The 21,345-nt window shown below is 43.4% G+C and overlaps 1 protein-coding gene across 1 annotated transcript in view; it reads right to left on the bottom strand.

Moving 5' to 3' along the window:
• MSH2 (mutS homolog 2) overlaps positions 1–21,345 on the bottom strand; it is an 89,613-nt gene that overhangs the window by 6,085 nt on the left and 62,183 nt on the right. Inside the window, exons 9-14 of the mRNA XM_019549348.1 lie at positions 12,522–12,645; positions 11,120–11,270; positions 8,972–9,069; positions 5,659–5,904; positions 4,059–4,263; positions 3,261–3,508 (exon numbers count right to left, since the gene is read on the bottom strand). Of these exons, the coding sequence (XP_019404893.1) occupies positions 3,261–3,508; positions 4,059–4,263; positions 5,659–5,904; positions 8,972–9,069; positions 11,120–11,270; positions 12,522–12,645 (1,072 nt within the window). The remainder of the gene's footprint in view (positions 1–3,260; positions 3,509–4,058; positions 4,264–5,658; positions 5,905–8,971; positions 9,070–11,119; positions 11,271–12,521; positions 12,646–21,345) is intronic.

Here is a 21,345-nt window from a genome sequence, read left to right on the forward strand (position 1 = left end):
AGAACCTGCCTCTGCCCCTGCCCTATCCCTCACCATTGGGGGAGCATTGATCTGCCCTCTCCCTCCCCCCTCCCCTTCCACCACACCAGACTTATCAGCTGGAGGCAGCTGTGTTGAATATCGGATCAGTATGAGCTGATATGCCTCCTTAAATTTTGGCTATCAGTATCAACCCCCAAAATCCCTATCAGTGCACCCCTACTTCAAAAGTAAGTGGACAACACAACACAATGATGAGTTAATTTTAGAATAAAAGTTCTGGAAGAAATAATTTGAACCTATATGGGTTTTAAGTTAAATACTAAAGTCAGGAAGAAGAAAAGAATGTCATAGTGAACAGCTGCAAGAGAACTTCCATTTTACACGCAGAGGCAGTAAAAATCAAAGTGTATTAAGCTGCACTACGAAAAAGAAAGCAATGTATTTAAAAATGTGTCACGTACATTGATGGTAAAATTTTATATGGGGGCAGCGATCTTAGTAAAAATCAAGAAGGACTTACAAACCCGTTAATGGATGGTTTAGTCTCAACCTTAACAGAACACAATTTTTTTAGGACTGATGTTCCCCAGGCTTCAGGAGACAAGACACCCATTGATTTCTCAGCCAGAGAAAGAAACACTTCCTCCCTTAGGCAACATATTAAGCACCTTATGACTGTTTTATAGCATGTTTGAAGCACCTGTGATACTGGCTCTGTTGGAGACTAGTTATTGGCTTTTGATTTGATACACTACAGGAATTCTTATGTCTCTATCTATTTTTACACCATCTGTTCCACGGGTGCTCAGCCTCTGGCCTGCAGGACAAATGTAGTTTATGGACCCATTGCATCTGACACATGGCACCTGCCACAGGTTGGGAAATCTGGTGGCAGGGGAACAGTGGCCACCCTCTCCCACCACCAAATTCCCATAGCCCCTCTGCCAACACAGCTAGATCCAGGTTGTCTACATACCCTTCTCTCTGCACCACCAAATTGGGATGGAGCCATACTCCCTTCCTCCCGCTCAGCTAAATCAGCACTAGGCCACACCCTATTCTCCCCACACTGCTGGGTTGGAGCTGGGCCATGCCCAGTTCTCCCTGTGGGGCTGAAACAGGGTTGGGCCATGTCCCCTGCCCCTCTCAGATAGATGGGACACTGTCATGCCTGCCCTGGGCACCAGATCAGGGCCACTGGCCACATCTGGCCTGTGGATGGACCAGGCACTGCCTATCCAGCCTGCCAAAAGAAAAGGTTCAGCCCCAATGATCTATGCTATTCTTTTACCAGGCTAAAAAACGTTAATTTTAATTGGTCTTCCAAAGAAAGGAATTTAAAAAAGGAAAAAAAATGGAAAATGAGAAATCCTGAATGATAATGCAGTAAGCTAATATAGCTTTAACATTTTTTTTAAAAAGACCTTGTTGACCTTGATTTAAAAAAAGGCAAGAGACATGGTTGTAGTGGTGCTAACCACAGTGCTTCAAACACTACAAAGTTTATTGCCAGATTATACTTGAAAGGTTGTTGAGCTTGCACTCTTTTAAAGCCAAAATTAATCATCTGATCCATTAACAGGTATTGGTAGTTCCAACCAAATATGCCTATAATTAATTTCAAGCATGGTAATGTATGAGAATACTGGTTGTTTCACTAATGTGCCTTTAAGAATGGGGAGAATGGGGAGTGGGGGGCAAAGCAGCCTTGCTAAACCAGGCTTGCTGTGATGTCTTCAATGATACTGGACATTTATACACATACATTTTGGTCCTGTGACACGCTGGAGATCCACCAGAGATCCATGCATGAGCTAATGCACACTGTGTTGTGTCACAGGCAATTATATAAGCAGTAAAATGCACATCAGCGCGCAAAAATGGTGGCAGTGAGCTTCTGAACTAAAGTACTATCTATGTGTTTTAGTTCAAAAGTGCGCCACTGCCATTTTCTCAGCACTGACGCGCATTTTGCCACTTATACAACTGCAAGTGTCACAGTGTCAGGCGCTTTTCAAAGCATGCGGTGCTGCAGCGCCTATATACGTAAAAATGGCCCATGTCTCTTTATAAAGTTCTATTTCCTAATCACTGAAAAAATAAATAAAAACCTCAAGATGCTTATACCCATAAATTTACTCTTTCATTTTTTTTCCATCTTAATTGAACTGTTCTGTCGATCTCTAATCTCTCATGTTGAAATAATTTTCTTTGAAACAAAGTTAAAAGGTCTGAAATATTTGGTAAGGTAAAAGACAGGTTTAATTTGAAATGTGGAGAACAGCGAAATTATTTTGGAAGAATTTCTTTTCATAAACCAAGCTTTAAGAAAAAGAAGCAGGATTAAAAATGGGCACCAATTTATGTCATAGAACAGAGGTGAGCAAAATACGGCCCACAGGCTGAATCCGGCCTGCCAACTGATTGGATCCAGCCCATTGGGGGCATTTGCCAATTGACTGTATCTAGCCTGCAGCCACCCACGCAACACGTGGCACATGGCTGAGCCCCACCTGCTCCTGCCTGTGCCATGCTCCTGCCCGGTGTGTGCAGCTTCCCAGTGAGGCTGCTCCTATCACCCAGGTATTGCTCATCTCCCACTGTCTGCAGCAGCTCCTCCTCCTGCACCACTCCAGACAGCAGGTAGTACATGGAAGCAGCAACAGCCCTGGGGACACATGCCAGGTACCACCCAGCCAGGCACGGAGGGAAGCTGCAGCCAAAGGGCTCCTGCCCCAGTGCATGGGGATCCAGCTGTCAGCCATCTTACACCAACTCCTTCCACCCAGTGCAATTAGCAGCCAGGTGCACAGGCAGGGCATAACTCTGCTTCAGGCTCCAAACCCATGCTGTTACAGCTCTGCAATCCCAGCCCCACCTGTCCACCCCACTTCCAGACACTGCTCCCTGCCCACCCACAGCCCCATCCCATCCACTCAACCGAGTGTATCCTGCCTAGGTGGGCCAATCTCCATGGGGACCCCAGGATTGCTGGGCAGTGACAGCATGGGGCTGGGCCCCAGGGCAGAGCCACTAGGGAGTTTTGGTGAGCTGCTGCAGGCCAGGGTGGGATGGAGGGGGAGGCAGGGTTGCTGACCTGGCCTGCAGGCCTAAATGGCCCTCCTGCTCAAATAATTGCCCACCCTTGTTATAGAAGTAGGATGATCTCATAAAATGTAGACTTCCACCTGCACTGAACCTCAGAAAAAGGAAGATTTCATCTCTCTTCTCTCTTGGCATCGGACACATTTTTATCTAGCTAAGCATTTAGATCTCACCTTTTTTGACACGGTAAAGCATAGTCAGTGTGTCGTCAGTAGTAAGAGCTGTGACATGCAGGTTATTGACAGTTGGCACTTGGCCAGCAAGTGCTGTCAGTTCATGAAAATGTGTGGCAAACATGCAGAAGGCATGAATTTTGCTTGCAATGTATTCTGAAATTGCCCAGGCCAGCCCAAATCCATCATATGTTGACGTTCCTCTTCCCAACTCATCAATGATTATCAGAGAATTTTCTGTGGCAGTCCTAAAACAAGGAAAGGGGGCAAAAAAAAAAAAAATCACTTTTCCAAGTTTAAATAGCACAAGCTCTGAAATTCAAATTCAAATTTTGAATTTCAGAGTTGTGTGTCATTTAACACCAAATACAGTTAAACTAATACACCCCACCCCCCAATTTATATTTTGTCCAATTATTGTGCTGGCATGACAACGTGTGAAGGAAAACAAAATCCATGTTAAGTAAAGACTGGTACTCAAGAGGAGAGCCTGGCAGTGTTACACTGCACATTTTTGGTCAGGATTCTCAAAATTTATTTGAACTTGAAACCCCTTCCCAATAACAAGAGATTACTTCACAACCCAATGATTACTTAACATAAATAAAAAGTTGGCAATTATTTGCATCTCAGCTGAAAGGATCTTGCAATCCCTGGGTTAACAATCCCTAGTTTAAGTAGCAGTGCCTTAACTAATCAAAGGCAGTAGAATATAAAGAATGCAAAGGTCACTTTATACATTATATTTAGAATGTGTCCTACCGATTTTTAAGAAAACAAAGCAGGTATACCTCTTACCTAAGAATTGAAGCAGTTTCTAACATCTCTGCCATGAAAGTAGAGACTCCTTTTAATTGACTGTCTCCTGCTCCTACCCGAGCCAGGATACAATCCACAATAGTCACTTCTGCTGAGTCACATGGTACAAAGCATCCAATTTGGGCCATAAGAACTATCACTCCAGTCTGGCGAATGTACGTAGATTTCCCTCCCATGTTAGGTCCTAAGGAATTAATTTTACAAAGATATTAAGGAACACTGCTTCCTCTCTGTTTAATATGATTTATAGCTTTAAGGTTAACAAATCTAAGATCAAACTGAACTTAAAGCACAGCTGAAAGCATTTTCTTGCTACTACTAGGGGAAAGACCTTTAGCTCTACTGGAACAAATGGATGCTTGGATGCATTTGATGATAGTTCCCATTCCCAAATACAGTTCTTCTGAAAGGAGAGTAGTTTTCTTCTCAAAAATATGAGCAATCAGAAGTGCATGTTCATACCAGAAAATCAAAGCAAAGCTCATAGGCTCTAATTTTATACCCATCCATCATGACAGCATTTCCTTTAAGCAATTAATGCAGTTTATTTTAACCTAGAAGAGCAGCAACTGACAATCTGCTCTATATAAAGAGCCTTATTTACAGAAAGGGTAGACTGACTGAAGTAAGTGATTCAAGTTCCCCCACTGAAACCAACGTAAGAAAGAAACCTGGATTTAAATAACTGATTTTTGTATTTTTCCTAAAGCAGCATCCAGTGAAAGACACTGCTTAGCAGCCAAATGAAGCCTGTATTAAATCTTGTACTCTGTTTGCTAACCATTGTATCTGGATACATTTAAGAAATTATGTAGCTTACCATCCATTTATTAACATTCTTGTACAATAGATTGCTGTTATTATTTTACTCATGATTTGTGTCAAGCTGCATTTGGATGGAAATTAGAATTCAATTTAAAAGGTGCGTTCTTTCAATATAACCAGCTTAATTGGGCTGGATGTACAAGAACAAGCTATGTTTATCAGAACATATTTTGCATTTAAAACTGAAAAAACAAAGGAAAAAGTAGCTGCAGTTGGGGAATTGACCATCAAAAATCTACCCCAATATGTCCTAAAACAAAAGTACTTACAAGTCAGCACCTAAAAATACAGAGGTAGCTAATGGAATTTTCTAAAGGACCTAAACAGGTCAAGATTTCCCTACACCTAACTAGTTAAGCAACTTCAACAGGCTTAAATCATGTCACACATGAATGTAGGGTTTAGTATCTATTTACAAGTCTGTATGAACAATCATTTGGAAATGTATGCATGCTGGATTACCAGAGCACCCAGCATGAATGGAAATGCTTAATAAAAAGGCATAACTGTCACCCTTTGTTTTATAAAACACATGAAGTATAACAGATTACGAAAGCCAGACATAAGAACTACCCCCAAATGCCAATGCAGGTATGAGTAAATTAATAACTGCTTTTCCCTTCCTTTTACCTATTAAAGACTCAGCAGTTTGACTTTTTTCTTTTGTAGCATGTCTCACAAGTAAAAAACTTAAGAAATGCCATTTGAAAAGTTTGAAAACAAAATCTGAAAAAAATATTGCATATACATTTACCAGTAATAATATGAAACGTCTGCTTGCCCTTCTCAAAGGTGACATCATTGGGAATGAATGCTACATCATCTTGCACTTCAATGCAAGGGTGTCTGGAACTTTTCAACACAATCCGTCCTTGTCCCTTCTCCAAAATGACTGGGCGGACATATGGCACAGGGGCTCCACTTGATACATGAGCAAAACTGACAATAGCATCCAACTGAGCTATCACATCATTCATTGTCTGTATTGGCTCTGCATAACCTATGGAAAAAAAAGGCAAAACTTAATGTATTAAACATACTGAGAGTATGACAGGTTTCTACAAATAAATCAGAATGCACTGTACTCAAATCTCTCACTTACGTGAAATACAACAGCATCGTGTGCAAAAGATATTGATAAATTAGTGACAACCCACGCGCCACAAGAGAAGTCAAGAAATTATCACGCGACTTATGTGCAACTACAGAAGGGTGCTCTCATTCTTTGAAGGGGAAGCACCATATTCATACCAACTGCTCCCAGCTGACTTAGGAGGAAAAAGGGAAGCTTATTTAAATATGGATACAAATGTACAGAACAGAATAGCTAGAAAGCTCTCCCTTTGCATAGTGACTCTTCATTTGGACACACAAGGAAGGCAAGAGCCACTGAGAGCACATACTGCACAATGATTTAAATTTTATGCGCTGTGTTAACAGTACTAGACTCTGTAGTGATTAAGCCACAGAACTATAATTACTTTAACACTGCAAGTAGTATAACATGTCAGAAGAAGCTATTAGTGTATTGCAGAAAGTTCATTTCAGAAAATGCTGTTGGGCAATTTTGCTGGGATTTTAGAAGTACCTTGCTGTGCAAAGTTTTAACTCACTGCATTGTCGTGCTGCTGCACAGCTGGGTACAGAACAGAGAGAAATTTCTGGCTAAGTACAGACAGTCAAACAGCTTGAGGCTGAATCGATTCAATCTTTGCAGGTTTCTCTAAACTGCCTAGATTAAACTGATAAATAAGTGAACTCATGTTCACTTTTCAAACTGGAAAGGCATCCAGACCCTTGCAGCGGCCATACCAGCACCTGGGGGCACTAGAGCATGCCTCCCAGCCTGATGTCTACAGAGAGCCTGGAGCTGACGATTCCCCTAACGAAGCCCTCTCCTCAGCCTCCAGCTGCTGGGGGGGGGGGAGAACCCCTCACCTCCGGTACAAGAGAAAGGAGTAGAGAGGAAGCTCCCAGCGAGGAGTTTCTCTTTCCCCCCACCTCCATGCCCAGAGCTGGAGCCCTGAGTGAAGCTTCTCTCTCTCCCTGACTCCATGCTCAGGGTCTGGCTACTGGCAAGTCCCATTGCCAGACCCTGTCCTCAGCCCCAGGAAGGCTATGGGGCAGGCATGAGTGGAACCCCACCCCTCCCCCCACCAGACCACCAGTCAGGGTCTCCCTAATGCAGGGGGAAGCCCCCAGTGGGGCATTTTTCCTCCCATGCCACCCACCTGCAGCCAGGCAAGTCCCCTAACTGTGCCCCCTCCTTGGCTGGCAGGCCAGCTGAGGAGGGAGTGGGGGAGAAACCCACCCCACTCCCACCCCCCAGCTCCAGACCCTCAACCAGGCTGTGCCTAGTGCAGATGGGGGAGGGGAATCCATCGTGGGAGCTTTACTCTCCCTGCCTGAGCTCGAAGCCAGGAGCCGGACTGATCACCTAGCCACGTGCCCACCTTAGCCTGCAGGCCAGCTGACGAGGGAGTGGGGGTGGAAAAAGGCTGCCCCCTCCCCCTTGCCTGGCTCTTGACCCTACTGGGCTGTGCCCAGCAACAGGGGCTGGGGAGGGGGAGAGAAGAAACTCACACTGGGGGCTTTACTCCCCCCCCACCCAAGCCAGGCCAGGGCCAGACACAGGCATGGGCAAACCAGGCAGCCGCCCAAGGCCCGGACAGGAAGGGGGCCCTAAAATGTTAATTTTTAAATTATCATCATCATTATCTCTGGCAAAAAGGGGCCCAGTACTAAAAATTCACGCAGGGCTGCCAGGAGTCTAGGCACGGTGCTAGGCAGGCCAATCCCTCCAGCCAGGGAGGGGGTGGGACTGGGGGAATTGGCCTGTCCCCTGGCTGCAGGGGAAGGAAAAGCCCCCCTTGACAGCTAGAGGTATGGTGAGCCCTGCTCTGCTGGAGCAGAGAGCACAGCCCAGGGCTGCATGGCATCCTGGGAGGCTGAAGGGCTGCAACTTAACTTGAACTGAAGGGGACCTGGACCAGAAGTTGCATAAACCGGTTTGTCCTAAATCAGTTCAGTCTGATATACTACATCAAACCAGGTTTATATTACACCAGTTTCAACCAATTTGAAAGTGGTTTAAGTGCACTGAACTTCTGTTCTGTTACAGGTTTCACCCAGTTCCTGATCATTTAAATTGGTTTGTGTGTAACTTCTGTCCCTAGCCTGTATGCCCAGAAAAATCATCACAGCTAGCTCTCAAAAACAGTACTTAATAGAATTAATAGAACTCATTTGCTGGACTTACAGCATAAAAAGTATTCAGAAGGCACAGAACACTGATACCCTGTTTTTCTAACATTTTCTTCAGTATTCTTTGGCTAAAAGATACCCAATTCCCAGTTTTTCCCAAGCTATAATAGCTAATCATATAGGTTTAAGAAAACAATTTTTAACTTTATGTTATTGTCTGCAGGTTTATGCTTACTAAGCCCTTCAAATTTTCCCCTCAAAGATGTAGTGATTGCTTTGAATGAAACTGCAACTCTGGGTAAGCTAAAATATTACAGAACTCTTCATGCAGAAATTCTCTATTATTATTTGAGAAAAAGTCATCCCATTATTAAGATGATCTATTAGCAGAGTATCTTTAAGCTGACTGAACAAACAGAAACGCCTGATGCAGTAGCTCATTTCTAGTAATACCTCTCTGTTCCATGAAGAGAACAATGATTTTTATCTGCTGGCCCCTTCTAGTTATCCTTTAAGAGGAACCACACAGATAATGGAGATGAGTGCAGGTAACCAGTGCTAAAACATACGGCGGAACAAAATATTTAGCATGTTGCGTAAATATCTGAACAGATGAATCTGTTTTCAAGAACAGTTTGGAAGCGACAGGGATCTGTGCTGACACCAACTGCACATCCTAGATATAGTAGTGTTGAGGTGATGCTGTAGCCCTAACGGACCATCACAATTACATCACCCCAACACTACCACAACATGGAGGATATCAAAATGAACCACTGACAGTGACCCGTCACATACATGGCAACCAAGAAAAGAGTCATAGCAGCTCTCCAATGTTTTGTGCGTTAGCACTGCCTTATTACCTGAAGCAATGTTGATGATTTCTTTAACAATGGCATCCTGGGCCTCTTCATACTCCTCTTTGTATTTTAAGTATTCTTCGTTGAAGGAGCTCAATTTACTGTGAAAAAAAATCATAATGTTTACATCCTGTGATGTTCTCAATTTCTACTACGCTTCGCTCATTTTTGTCTTTTTGCTTTGTGACAAGCTATCATTCCAAAATATCATCAGGTATTTGCTCAGGGGACTTCAATTTAAGCATCAAGATGTGGCACAGATAAGCTGGCATGAACAAATGGCTTATTCTGTTTTCCAGCTGAAGATCCTTGCTGTGACCCTGAAAACTAAGAGTTACATCACTATAAAACTATTCTTGAAGTCCTGCAGTCTATATGTTTGCTATGGATGCCAAGTGTGGCAACTGGATTTTCTTTTAAAGGACTGCATGAAAGTGGGACTCATAGCTAACCTACCAGGTACTGTGATGTGTGGAAGATCTGATGGAAGGAAAACCAAACACCGAGCAAGTTACTGATTTGCCCAGTGTCTTGGAGGGGTCACAACAGGACTATGGACTCCTTTAAAGGAAGCATTTATACCAACATTCATTTTTCTATTTGGAGGATCTTAAGTAACCGCACCTTAGCAACATTTCAGTTTTCAAATAAGGTTGATTTAATGCTTCATGTTCAAAGAGACTGTTTAAACAAACTCTTCAACTATCATTTTATCTTTCTTCTCTAGGTTAGACTTAATGAGACCACACACAAAAGGCTGCACTGTGATTTGTGCCAGTTTTACTATTTGAGAAGTTCAGCCCAAGGTCCAGCGCGCCCAGCCCGCTTTGAGTGGCTTTATCCAAACCGCAATCACAAAATCAGTTTTGGTAAGTGATTCTTGGGCAAACTCCTTAGAAATAATATTCACTAAAATATATTTCACTTGTTCTGTGAAAGAGCCTAAATCCAAACATCAGCTTAGATCTACGAAGTAAAAAGTTTTCACACAAGGCAGAGATGCTTATGTTTCATGGTTGCTTTGAAGAACATTATTCTCTTCGCAACTCAACAAATGTTCCTGTCCTCAGTCTTTTGATTTTGGTCATTTAAACAAATCAGAAGGGCTGCGGTGGGAACGAGCAATTAAGACACCTCACAACACGTCCAGAGGTATGAGTTCAAACCCTGCTTTGAACCAAAGCTGTGGTCACTCAGACTGGGGAGTCAGAAGCACTTGCATGCAACTGCTTATAGGAGCCAACATACCTTGCCCAATGTACTTCAACAGACCTTGTAGGCCTATCTAGACCATAACTAAAAAAAACTGGTGCAGAAGTATACTTAGCCAGTAGGCTCATGCCTCTTTTCAAAGCAGAGAATTTATTGCTCCTGAAAGCGAGTGACTAACAGATACTAATAGCTTTAGCTTGAAACCAGCTTGCACTGGGTGCAAAGTTCTTATACAGATCTATCAGTTAAGACCCGTTTCACTAACCGGGAAAAGTGTATCATAATCAACCTCGCATCACTTGACACTTTGTCCAAAGGAGAAAGAGCTTTTATCTCAAACTTGACCTGCTGCACACTATTGCTCCAAGCATTCTGCTCCTTAAGTAAACTAAAAGAATGCTTGTAACAGCATGAAGAATAAAGCAGATCAGGCGACAGCTTATAACTTTAAATGTAAATCATCAACAGCCACAGGTACACAGTCACGTCATAGCTAATATGCACAAATAGAAAATTTATTCAGCCAAGTGTACTAAGAAACAGATTACCGACAGTCAGCTACTTTCTGTTCAGGAACAAGTATAAATGGCTGTTTTGTACAGCAGCCTGAAGAAATACACTTACTGCTACAATGAAGGCAAGAAACACACTGATGGTGGCAGGCTAAGCACAGACACTTGCCAAAATCAAAACAGCCAAAGTAGTTGGTATAAATGGGTTGGCTGGAAGTGCGGTTGTGCCAGTTTGCATGCATTACTGCTTTTTTCCCCGCTTAGCAATCTCACTCAATGTTTCATTTTGCAAATAAAACAGGCAGAAGAAAAGCAAGCACTTCAACACCTAAATATGGCACCAGTATCTTTATGGCAAAAACAACCAAAAAGTATATTTATCAGGTCTGTCCTAGCAGACCTGCGAAATAGCTGACACTTCAAATACCTGTTAGTGAATTTCACACCATTCTTCTGTGTGTCTAAGATTTTATATTTTGGGTTGTTCCGGAGGACCTTTTCTTCTTTGCAGGTAATTCGGAAGTGATGCCCTAACTGTGAACTAGACTCCAGTTTGATGCTCTTGCTAGCCTCCAACCCTTTGGAAGGTGGGAGAAGAGAAGAATGAGTACACCATTAGAAACATATCACTGTGTTATTTATATTTATTAATTTTCCATTGTCTGAATATTGTTAATTTACTTGCCACTTTAAATTATATTGGGCAGCAGAACAAAGTGTCACATGAAGGGGGTTTTTGGGGAAATGCTTAATTATTATCAGCTCAAAGAAGCCAAAGGAGGTACCTACCTAAATTGTGGAGTATCTTTAAAATCTCACCCAAAGAGCTAACCCTTTTCACTGCCCACCCCCACCCCCCCAGCAGCCAAGAGGCAAAAACTACAGTATTAACTAACTTTGGACACACACGTTGTTTGGATTATTTGACCCCAGCAGTCTTTCCTGCCCAGAGCAGGGGGGCTGGACCCAATGATCTCACCAGGTCTTTTCCAGCCCTAAACTTCTGTGAATTGCCTTCAGGGGTGGAAGGGGGGCAACAAAGTGAAACTAAAGGCATCGCTAACTTCGGTCACAATTTATGTAGGTCCCTAAAGATATGTTACGTGCTATCTTTTGAACACAACAAGTTCAGCTACAGACTGAAGTAGCTGACCAGGCAGGTACAATTCTTCATGCTTTTTATACTGCGAGGAAGGGCATGGATGCACACATGCAATAATAAATACCATCTATGTAGGGTACATTTGAAACCTTCAAAATGGAGAGACAGGCTCATGGGAACAAAGCCATATTGTGAAAAAAAACTAAACATCATCTCAAACATTAATATACTTTATAACCAGTGCCAATTTTCTCTGCTACTTTTTTCATTAAGCAGGTGACTATCACTGACTAAATCCAACACCTCACATTGATTGTATTACACAATAAATATTAGCCTGTAAAATGTTTAGGTATGCTTCAAAGGAATTCAGCCATATATTGATGTGTACCTTCTTACCACAGAAAACTATCCATTCCAAAACTGACACCTAAATGAATGGACAAGATAAGATTAATGTTTTCATGAAATTTAAATTAAAAAGAAACTGAGATGGCTAGAAGGAGTTACATTAATGGCAGATGAGTTGGGCAGTCTCCTGAGCTATGTCTGGTTACCTGTGGAACATTACCCTTGTTAAAAAATAATCTGGGCCTAAAATCATTGTTAGTCTCCACTGACCACCTCAGATACCAGTACCTAGCTTTTACATATCAATTTTCATCAGTAGATTTCAAAACACTTCACAAAAGTAGTAGATACCAGAGAGAATTTTACTCTACCATACCTAGCTCTCTAGCTGCTGTCTTAAGACAAGATTGCATGGACTCCTCTATTTCGTTCATCTTCTCTCTTAACTCTGTCAGGTTAGGATCAAAAGAAGGCTTTACAAGGAATTCATGATTTTCCACCTGGAAAACAGAGTGAAACAATTAATATAAATAGAGCAATCAAAAAGTGTTAGGACACAAAGTATGCACTAATTAGATGTTACTCATTTATTTCAATTTGTTTAATCTTTTGTGGTACATTTCATCATTCACTAATGTGCATCTTAGATGATATCCTTGGTTGATTGGAATTTGACTACAAAGCAAATGAATCCCCCAAACATCTGTTTGTTAATACAAATACATCACTCTTCATACAGGCAAAAAATTACCAATCTGACAGACCCATTTACCTTCAAGATAGACGGATTTATCTGAACATACACAAAGCTCAGTACTAGCAAACAGACAAATATGCCAAATGTGATGAAATGACTGTTACATGACTCTCAATCTACATAACATCCCAGATTTGTCTCTCTGCTAGAGACAGACAACAAATGGGTATGGGAGGGGTTGGGGAAGGAGTTACAAACCAGGACATTTTCTAAAACAAGGAGCTTCTGCTTCTCTGCAAAAGTTCTAACAAAGGAATACTCCACAGGGTTATGGAAAGGCACTTTCCTACACATCAGCCAAAACCCATAGTCCAACACAAGCACAGGAAAAGGTAGGGCTAGAAAGGACCTCCATTCATCTTAAATCCATGTCTTTTTTTCTGCACAGCTGTACAATACGTGGGTTCCCTTTAGTCATATTAGGCCATTTTAAAGTGACTTCTTAGTAGGAATTGGTAATGCAATCTAGAGATTTAAGAGTGTGTATTATTTCAAATTTAAAGGGCTAAATAGCCACCAAAATAAGTTCCCATATGAAGCTTCACAATGCAGTATATGCAATATTAGCTGCTAGTCCCATACTGGTCCACCAGTACCCCAGCATCAATATTCTTTACTCTACCAGCTCTCTGCTTACACTAGAGAACCAAACCTTTGGTAAGAAAACAAATGGGAAAATACCAGCAGTACAATGTGCCCATGCTGAGCATGCTACTTAAGTTGCAGTTTCAGCCTTTATCACTATCCAAGTGCCTAACACACAGTTCCCGGTACCATAACCTACTACCCGAAACAATGGTTTGTGGGATTTTTAATGGCCAGCTGGGAACACACCAGACTTGTGAAAGACAGTGCTGGACCCAGACCCAGTATTTCCTAAGAAAACTTCCCCATAAGGGTAATATTTATTTTAAAAGCCCTTTCTTGAAACGGATGGCAGGAGGAATGGCTTGCCAGGGTTTGTCCTAAACTTTGAAAAGCAGTTGTTATGTCAGTGTAGCAGTATCAGTGAGGGTGTTTCTAGAAGTACCCACAAAGAGCCAAGACCAAGAACAGCAGCTGACAGGCAGATCTGCTGCAATAGTCATGTAGGTCAGGACCTACTGGGGTAGCCGGCTTCATGCAGCACCTGAGAATTATCTCTCATTGGGCAACATGTCACTTGTGTGACAAGGCTACCACCTCAGGCTTCTGAGAGACAGCTGTTTGAGACCTGGAATAAGTGCAATTTTAGGATGATGAAGATGACTCTACCTCTGTGATGAGCTAGAGGTCAACAGTAATGTCAGATGCTAAATTTGACCCTTCTGCAAGTCAGGGTGCTTATAAAAGGCCTAGCAAAACAAGGGGTGGCATCCAAAGGGCAGAACATGCATCAAACATTCCTACCCTCTTGCAAGGCTCCCCTCTTCACCCAAGCTTCATATTCTCTAATTCAACAACTGCCTGAGCCTAAGCAGAGGACAATCACCCCCACCCTCTCCCCATAAAGGAACTCTGCTAGGCTGCCATCTTGCACACAGTGCCAAATGGCTTGGCACACTGCCAGCTGGAACTGGGCATTGACTGATGGGGCCTAAAGTTCTCAGAGCGACCCTCTTGCAACAGTCCCACTGTAAGGTAAATTTACCTGCAAGGCAAAATTTCACTCACCCAAGAGGCTCTGATTAAATCTCAAAATGCAGATATTTCTACCCTGGCTCAACCAAGGTCAGCACCAGTCAAACCTCTTAATCCACGATGGCAGGAACCATCTCACGTTTCCCGCACTCGTTACTTGTGACGTTACCACTAAGGTCCCTTGTTCCAGATACTCCAGGGGAAAAAGCATAAAACACTTTGCTCGCATGAAAAAGCAAAGCATAAACATGGCTGGACCAATGCCTCCTCCCCCAAGAAAGTTTCCTCCTAATTCAGCTAACGAATCATGCTCCCTCCCTCTCACTTGCTCTTGTCCTAGCCTCATGACGCTTGCACTCTTAGCTGCCCAAAAGTTCATTTTCATTGGAAGCAGTGGAGGGAAACCTTCTTCCCAGCCTAGCCTGTAGCCTGGTGGTTAGCTCACTCTGTAAGATGGGAAATTTGGGTTTGCCCCCCACTCGGCTAAAGAGGGCCTAGCATCCAGGTGTCCCCCACATAACTGATCTTTCTACTAGACTAGTGAGCAAGATGTGGCCCACTTTAAGAATGATTTGGGGAGTGCTATGCTTTATTCTGCACTTAATGTGTCTGTCATTTAAGATGCTCTGGTTCAGGTAGGCACGCGCCACTTGAACAGCCTGGCTGTCCAGAGTGCCAGATGTGCCTTCTTTGTAGCCCCAGATCAAATGCCTGAATGCTGAGGGAAAGGAGTTCAGACACATCTCTACCTCTAGCACTTATCATTAGGTGTAACAAGTGAGGTCATAATCACCCTTAGGGGGCACTCACATCTCCTCATTTACTGTCCAAAAACTCCATACATCTCACCCTCTCTATTTTGATCACCTTCCAGAGGTAAAGAACCTAAGCATTAGAAACCGTGACATGTTAGTGGATAAAATGCTTATGTACCCAGAGGGACAATTTGGATCTGGGCCTTAATCTATTTTTTCTGAACTTCTCTCCAATTAATTAAAAAAGGTATAAAATTAAAATATTTAAACAGATGGATAAATACCAACCTACTATCCTAAATTTGCAAGCAATTAAGTACAGGAATACATTTATACTCAAATGAGTGGACCCACTGAAGTCTTCGCAATGAAACTATTCAGATGGATAAATTTACAGGTGTTTGCAGAATCAAAGAATATGTAAACTAATTATGACTGAACCCTTCCATACAGCACCACACACTAGATACTTTCACAGAACATTCAAAACCACATACATCAAGTCTATGGAAAGTGATAACTAATGATAGGAAGGGAAAACATTATTAACATTTATTACAGCTAGTTAAATGACTAAATTATATGGAACTGCAAATATGTGGCAGTTTTCAAATAATGATCTTTGATCCCTACCCTAGGAAGCTTACTTTGAATGGATTTCTGATACAATTTGGTTGCTATGACAACTTGTAAATTTATCGTACTCTATTCTCTGCTAAAGAGTTGGACATTTTATTTAAATCCTATAAGAATCTAGCAGAGCCAAGAGGTTAAAATTTTAATGCTTATTCTGAGGAAAGTTTACTGTTCAGTAAATCCACAGCTGGCTAAGTAATAGCCGTTTTAATTAACTCCACTGCCTTGTAAACATATCCAACATGACACATTTTATAGGGCATCATTAAAAATATCCAAGTAATTATTTTGGTTAGAAGTGCAGTAAAAACACTTATCTAAAAAAAGCTGGAAAAAGATCTGAAGAGATGAGCCCTGAAAGGTAAAGGCTTATCTGACAAGCCTTTGGTTTAGATAAGAAAACAAGAGTCCTATTTCTTCCACACAAGACATATGACTACATAAACAGATGGTCTCCAACTAGCATAAAATTATAAGTTCTAGGGCTCTCATTTTCATTGGGACATCTAGGTGTCACTTAATAAAAATTAATTAGCAGATCAATCTGACAGTTTAACATAGTGTAGCAACAGATCTATACATAAACTCACCTTTTTATAAAAAAGCACAGTAGCTTACTATATATAAAGTACGTGAGTAGTTTATTCAATATGAACGTAGGAAAGTAGGGCTGGAAGGAACCTCACAAGGTCATCTAGTCCAGCGTTTCTCAACTCATGGGTCACAACCCAAAATATATGAAAGGGTTGTGAACAAACTTTAAAAGTGGATCAAACTTTAAAAACGGATTCTCCTTTAAAGGAGAAAAACATGGGAAACTGGGTTTCCCCTTGCAGGCTGGCACAGTTCCTGCCTGCACGGGGGTGCTTGGGGGAGTGGAAGGAAGGTGCATGACCAGAAGCTATTGCCACAGCCCAGTGGGCAGGACCTGGCACAGGAGGGTGGAGCAGGGCAATGAGACTCATTGCTGCCACTACCGTCAAGACCCCTGCTTCAGCTGTGCCGCCAGCAGCACAAGGAGTACCAGATAGGGAGGCCACAGCCCTCACCTCCTCCTGCTGCCAGCTGCTTGTGCACCAGGCCACGGCAATACCCTGCTGCCATGGCCCAGCTGCTGCTGCCACTGCCACTCCCCTCAGGTTATGACTCTACCCCAGAGCAGAGGTGGGGCAGCAGGAAGCACGGGTGGCCTGAGGGAAGTGGCATCGGCCAGGCCAGGGCCCAACTCGTTAATGACTCTTGGTGAAAGGAGGTGAAGGCAGCATGGCCCCCTCCCATCCATTACACTGTTGGCAGCACAGCTGGCGCACAGGTCCTGGCAACAAGTCTCACCACCCTGCTCTGCCCTCCCATGCTGAGTCCTCACTGCTGAGCCATGGAGGTGGCTCCTGCCTGTGCCAGTCTGGCCAGGCTCCAGCCCCATGTCTGCTGTGGGCATACAAATCAGGGGGGGCATGTGCCCTCCCCTGTTCCACACACCTATCCACTGCCCCACACACTGTGGGGCTGGGGGCAGTGGGTTGGGAGTGAGGGGCACCAGCAGGATTGGGGGTCTTTTTTCTACTTAAACTATTTAACGGGTCAGAAACAGCCATCAATGTTTACAAATGGGTGCTGGTACAAAAGAGGTTGAGAACCACTCTTCTACTCCAGCCCCTTACTCACAGCAGGATTCACCCTAACTAAACCATCCCAGCCAAATGTCTCTCCAAGCTGCTCGTGAAAACTTCCACAGGTAGAGTCCACAACTTCTCTAGGTAGCCTGTTCCCATGCTTGATCACCCTTATGGTCTGAAAGTTCCTCAATCTCCAAGCCAAACCTTGCTCTGCTGCAACTTAAGGCCACTTCTCATAGTCTTATCCCCTTCAGCCACAGAGAAACAGGCCATGGGCCTCCCTATAAACTGTCCTTCAGGAATTTGAAGACTTATCAAATTCCTTCTTCAGACTAAATAACTCTGATTCTTTCCGCAGGCCTCCAGTAACTTTTGTTGCACTCCCAGCTGGAAACTTTCTATCCTCTCCAAATTCCTCTTGAACTGTGGGGCCCAAAACTGGACACAGTACTCCACGTGAAGCCTCAGAAGTGCTGAATGGAGTGGAAGAATCATTTCCCTTAATTTACAAGTGACATACCTGTTGACACAATATAGTGGGTGCACCTACAGGAGATGCTGACTGCACAACAACTGGAAAATACTGTGCAGCACCGCACTGCAGCATGGACAGTGCTAATACACTATTGTGCAGTATTATTTAGGCTACCGTGCTGTAGCATCTCCTAGAAAACATTCACTGGTGCTACTGTGCAGTAACACCGGTTACTAGCTAATACAAGTACTAGATAAATGAGCAGTAACAACTGTGCAATGGCATCTCGTGTAGATGTGCCCACTATGATGTTCGCTTACGGTCTAGTAGTGGTTTTCAACCAGTGGTCCACAAACCCCTGGGGATCCACAAACTATGTCCAAAGGTTCACAAAAGATGATTATGATCAAATCAAAAGTATGCAAGTACACACAGTTACAATTCAAAGGGATCCACACCTCCATTCAAAATTTCCAAAGGGGTCTGGCACATCCATTCAAAATTTTTTAGGGGTCCACAGATAATAAAAAGGTTGAAAGCCACTGGTCTACTGTAACCTCCAGGCTCTTCTCTGCAGTACTGCAGCCTAGCCAGCTATTTCCAGTCTGTATTTCTGCATGCACTGATTTCATTCCAAGTGTTTTGTACTTTTGTCCTTGCTGAATTTCATTTGGCTGACTGCAGACCATTGTTCCAGTCTATTCAGCTCATTTGGGATCCTAGATCTACCTTCCAAAGTGTGTGCAACTCTACTGAATTTGGCATCATCTGCAAATTTGCTGAGCATGCACTCAATCCCACCATCTAAATCATTAAGATAGATATTAAACAATACCAGACACAGGGCAGGACCCCCTGAGGGAACCACACTTAATACCTCCTCCCAACCTACTTAATGACTGCTCATTGAGCACAGGGATCCTGTATCTACCTTACAGTACTTTCACTTAGTCACTTAGTTTGTTAATGAAAAAGTCATGAGGGACAGCATTGAAACCCTTGCTAAAATCAAGGTACATCACACACTCTGCTCTCATCCCACCCATAGAACCAGTCATCTTATCCTAGGTGAAATCAGGTTAGTCAGGCATGACTTGCTCTTGGCAAATCCTCATTGGCTATTCCAATCACTTTGCTCTCCCGTAGGTGCTACATGATACATTCTTTGAGGACCTGCAACATGTTCTTTCAAGGTACAGAGTTCAGGTTGACTGGTCTGTAGTTCCCCAGATCCTCCATTTTTCCTTTCTTAAAGATGAGCACTATATTTGCCCTTTTCCAGTCACCTGGGACTTGACCTAACCTCCACAAGATCTCGAAGAAGATAGCCAATGGCTCCAAAATTATTTCAGCCAATTCCTTCAGTACCCTAGGATGCATCCCATCCAGCCCTACTTATTTGAAAGCATCTAACTTTTCTAAATAACATCCAATCTGTTCTAATATTACCCTAGGCTAGTGGGGACCAAACTTTGTGGCAAGTATGACACCCCAATGCCCTTTCCCAATCTGCTGCTCTGTTTTCTGCTCTGCTGGTCTGCCACATGCCACATACAGAAACTGCCCATGCCACTTACATGTGTTGCAGGTTGGCCAGCCTCACCCTAGGCTGTTTGACACCTTCCCCATTTTTGCTACCAAACGCACTAGTCAGCTGGTAGCTGTCCCTACTTGAGAAGACTGAAGTAAAAAAGGCATTAAATTAGGGAAGACAAACAATTTTAAAAATTAATCGCAATTAATTGCAAGATTAAAGAAAAAGTCCCAATCAGTCAGCAGCCCCCACCTAACACCATGGAGTCCATGTGCCGTGTGGCTCCTCCCTCCCACAGCCCCAGCCCCGACCCCCAGCTCACCCCATCCTACTCTGGACTTGCCCCAGGTAAAGCAGAGCAGCTGGAACCCGTGTGAACATCCCCGATCCCAGCTCGCCCCGCACCTGCTCTGGCAGTGGTGAGGGTGAGGAGCCATTTTCCCCCCATGCCAAAAAGCAGCTTCTGCCTGGCTGCTGCTCAGCATGGGCAAGTGAATCTGAAGCAGGCTCAGGGTGGGCCGGGATCAAGGCTGTGCACACAAATTCTGGATGGTCCACCCTTCTGGTGAAAACAACGTGTGCAATTAATGTAATTAAAAAAACTTGTGTGTTAATTTGTACTTGTGTTAACTGCGTAAGCTAACTGCAATTAACTGACAGCCCTATATTAAATACTTCAGCCTTCTCTGCTTCATCCATAACTAGATTGCCAGCCGCATTAAGTAGGAGATCTATGGTTTCTTTGGTTTTCCTCTTCCTCGCAACATAATTGTAGAATTATTGCAATGTAACTATAGAATTCTTTTTTTACTGTCCTTTAAGTTTCTTGCCAGTTGCATCTCAAATCATACCTCATCCTTCCTAATTTTCTCCCTGCAAGCCTACGAGACTGGAGGCGCACCGATACATCGGTCCAATATTGGATTGGTACCAATATAAAAAAAATTTGCGCAGGGAGAGGGGCGACGGACAAAATTTCCAGCTGTAACAGGTAAAGAAACTTACAACCTGCCAGGTGGGCTACACACCAAACACAAGGGGCACTGCAGCCTCTCCACCCGGCTCTGAAGGGCCCAATCCACACCGCCCCAGGGCGGCACTCAGGGACCATGGCTCCCCCGCAACCTCTCTGTAGGTCCTCCACTGGGCTGCAGCTGCTCCCGGTGCCCGTTCTGAGCTCAGCCCCCACCAAAAAGAGCCATGCAATGCCGGATACAGCCCACCCACCTGCACAGATCCAGGGGGGCACGCACACACACACACACACCCCTGCCCTCCTGGGGTGCAAGCAGTGATGGAAACCATGCCCCCCACGAGCTGATTGATGAGATTTCTGTCTAGTCAGGCTGGACTCCTGTTGTACTTCTCATCCTTCTGTTGCATTGAGATAGCTTCCTCCTGTACCCTTAAGAGGGCCTCCTTTTCCCCTCACAATTGCATCCTAGGGGATCTTGCTCACCAGTTCCTTAAGGTTGTTAAATTCTGTTTTTCTGAAGTGTCCTTATTCTGCCACTCTCCTTGCTTTCTTCTCTTAGGATCTTGAATTTTATCATGTCATGGCCACTGTCACCTGAGTTACACTAAGTGATGGGCTACTCTGGAGAAGTTATCCTTGGAAAAATCCTCAACTATGTGAATGCAGTAGGAGCACATTTTTAAATTCCTCCCACATTTTTTAAAATGTATGTTGCATTCATTTGCTACTGCTCAAGCTGGAGAACCAAAGCTATACAGCTTTAGCTCTTAATGCAAGTACATTCAGCTGCATACAATAAAGTGCTTTTACTTAAAACTTTTGCATTCCATT

Source organism: Crocodylus porosus, unplaced genomic scaffold (assembly GCF_001723895.1).
Source record: "Crocodylus porosus isolate Cpor-Errol unplaced genomic scaffold, CroPor_comp1, whole genome shotgun sequence".
NCBI lineage: Eukaryota > Metazoa > Chordata > Crocodylia > Crocodylidae > Crocodylus > Crocodylus porosus.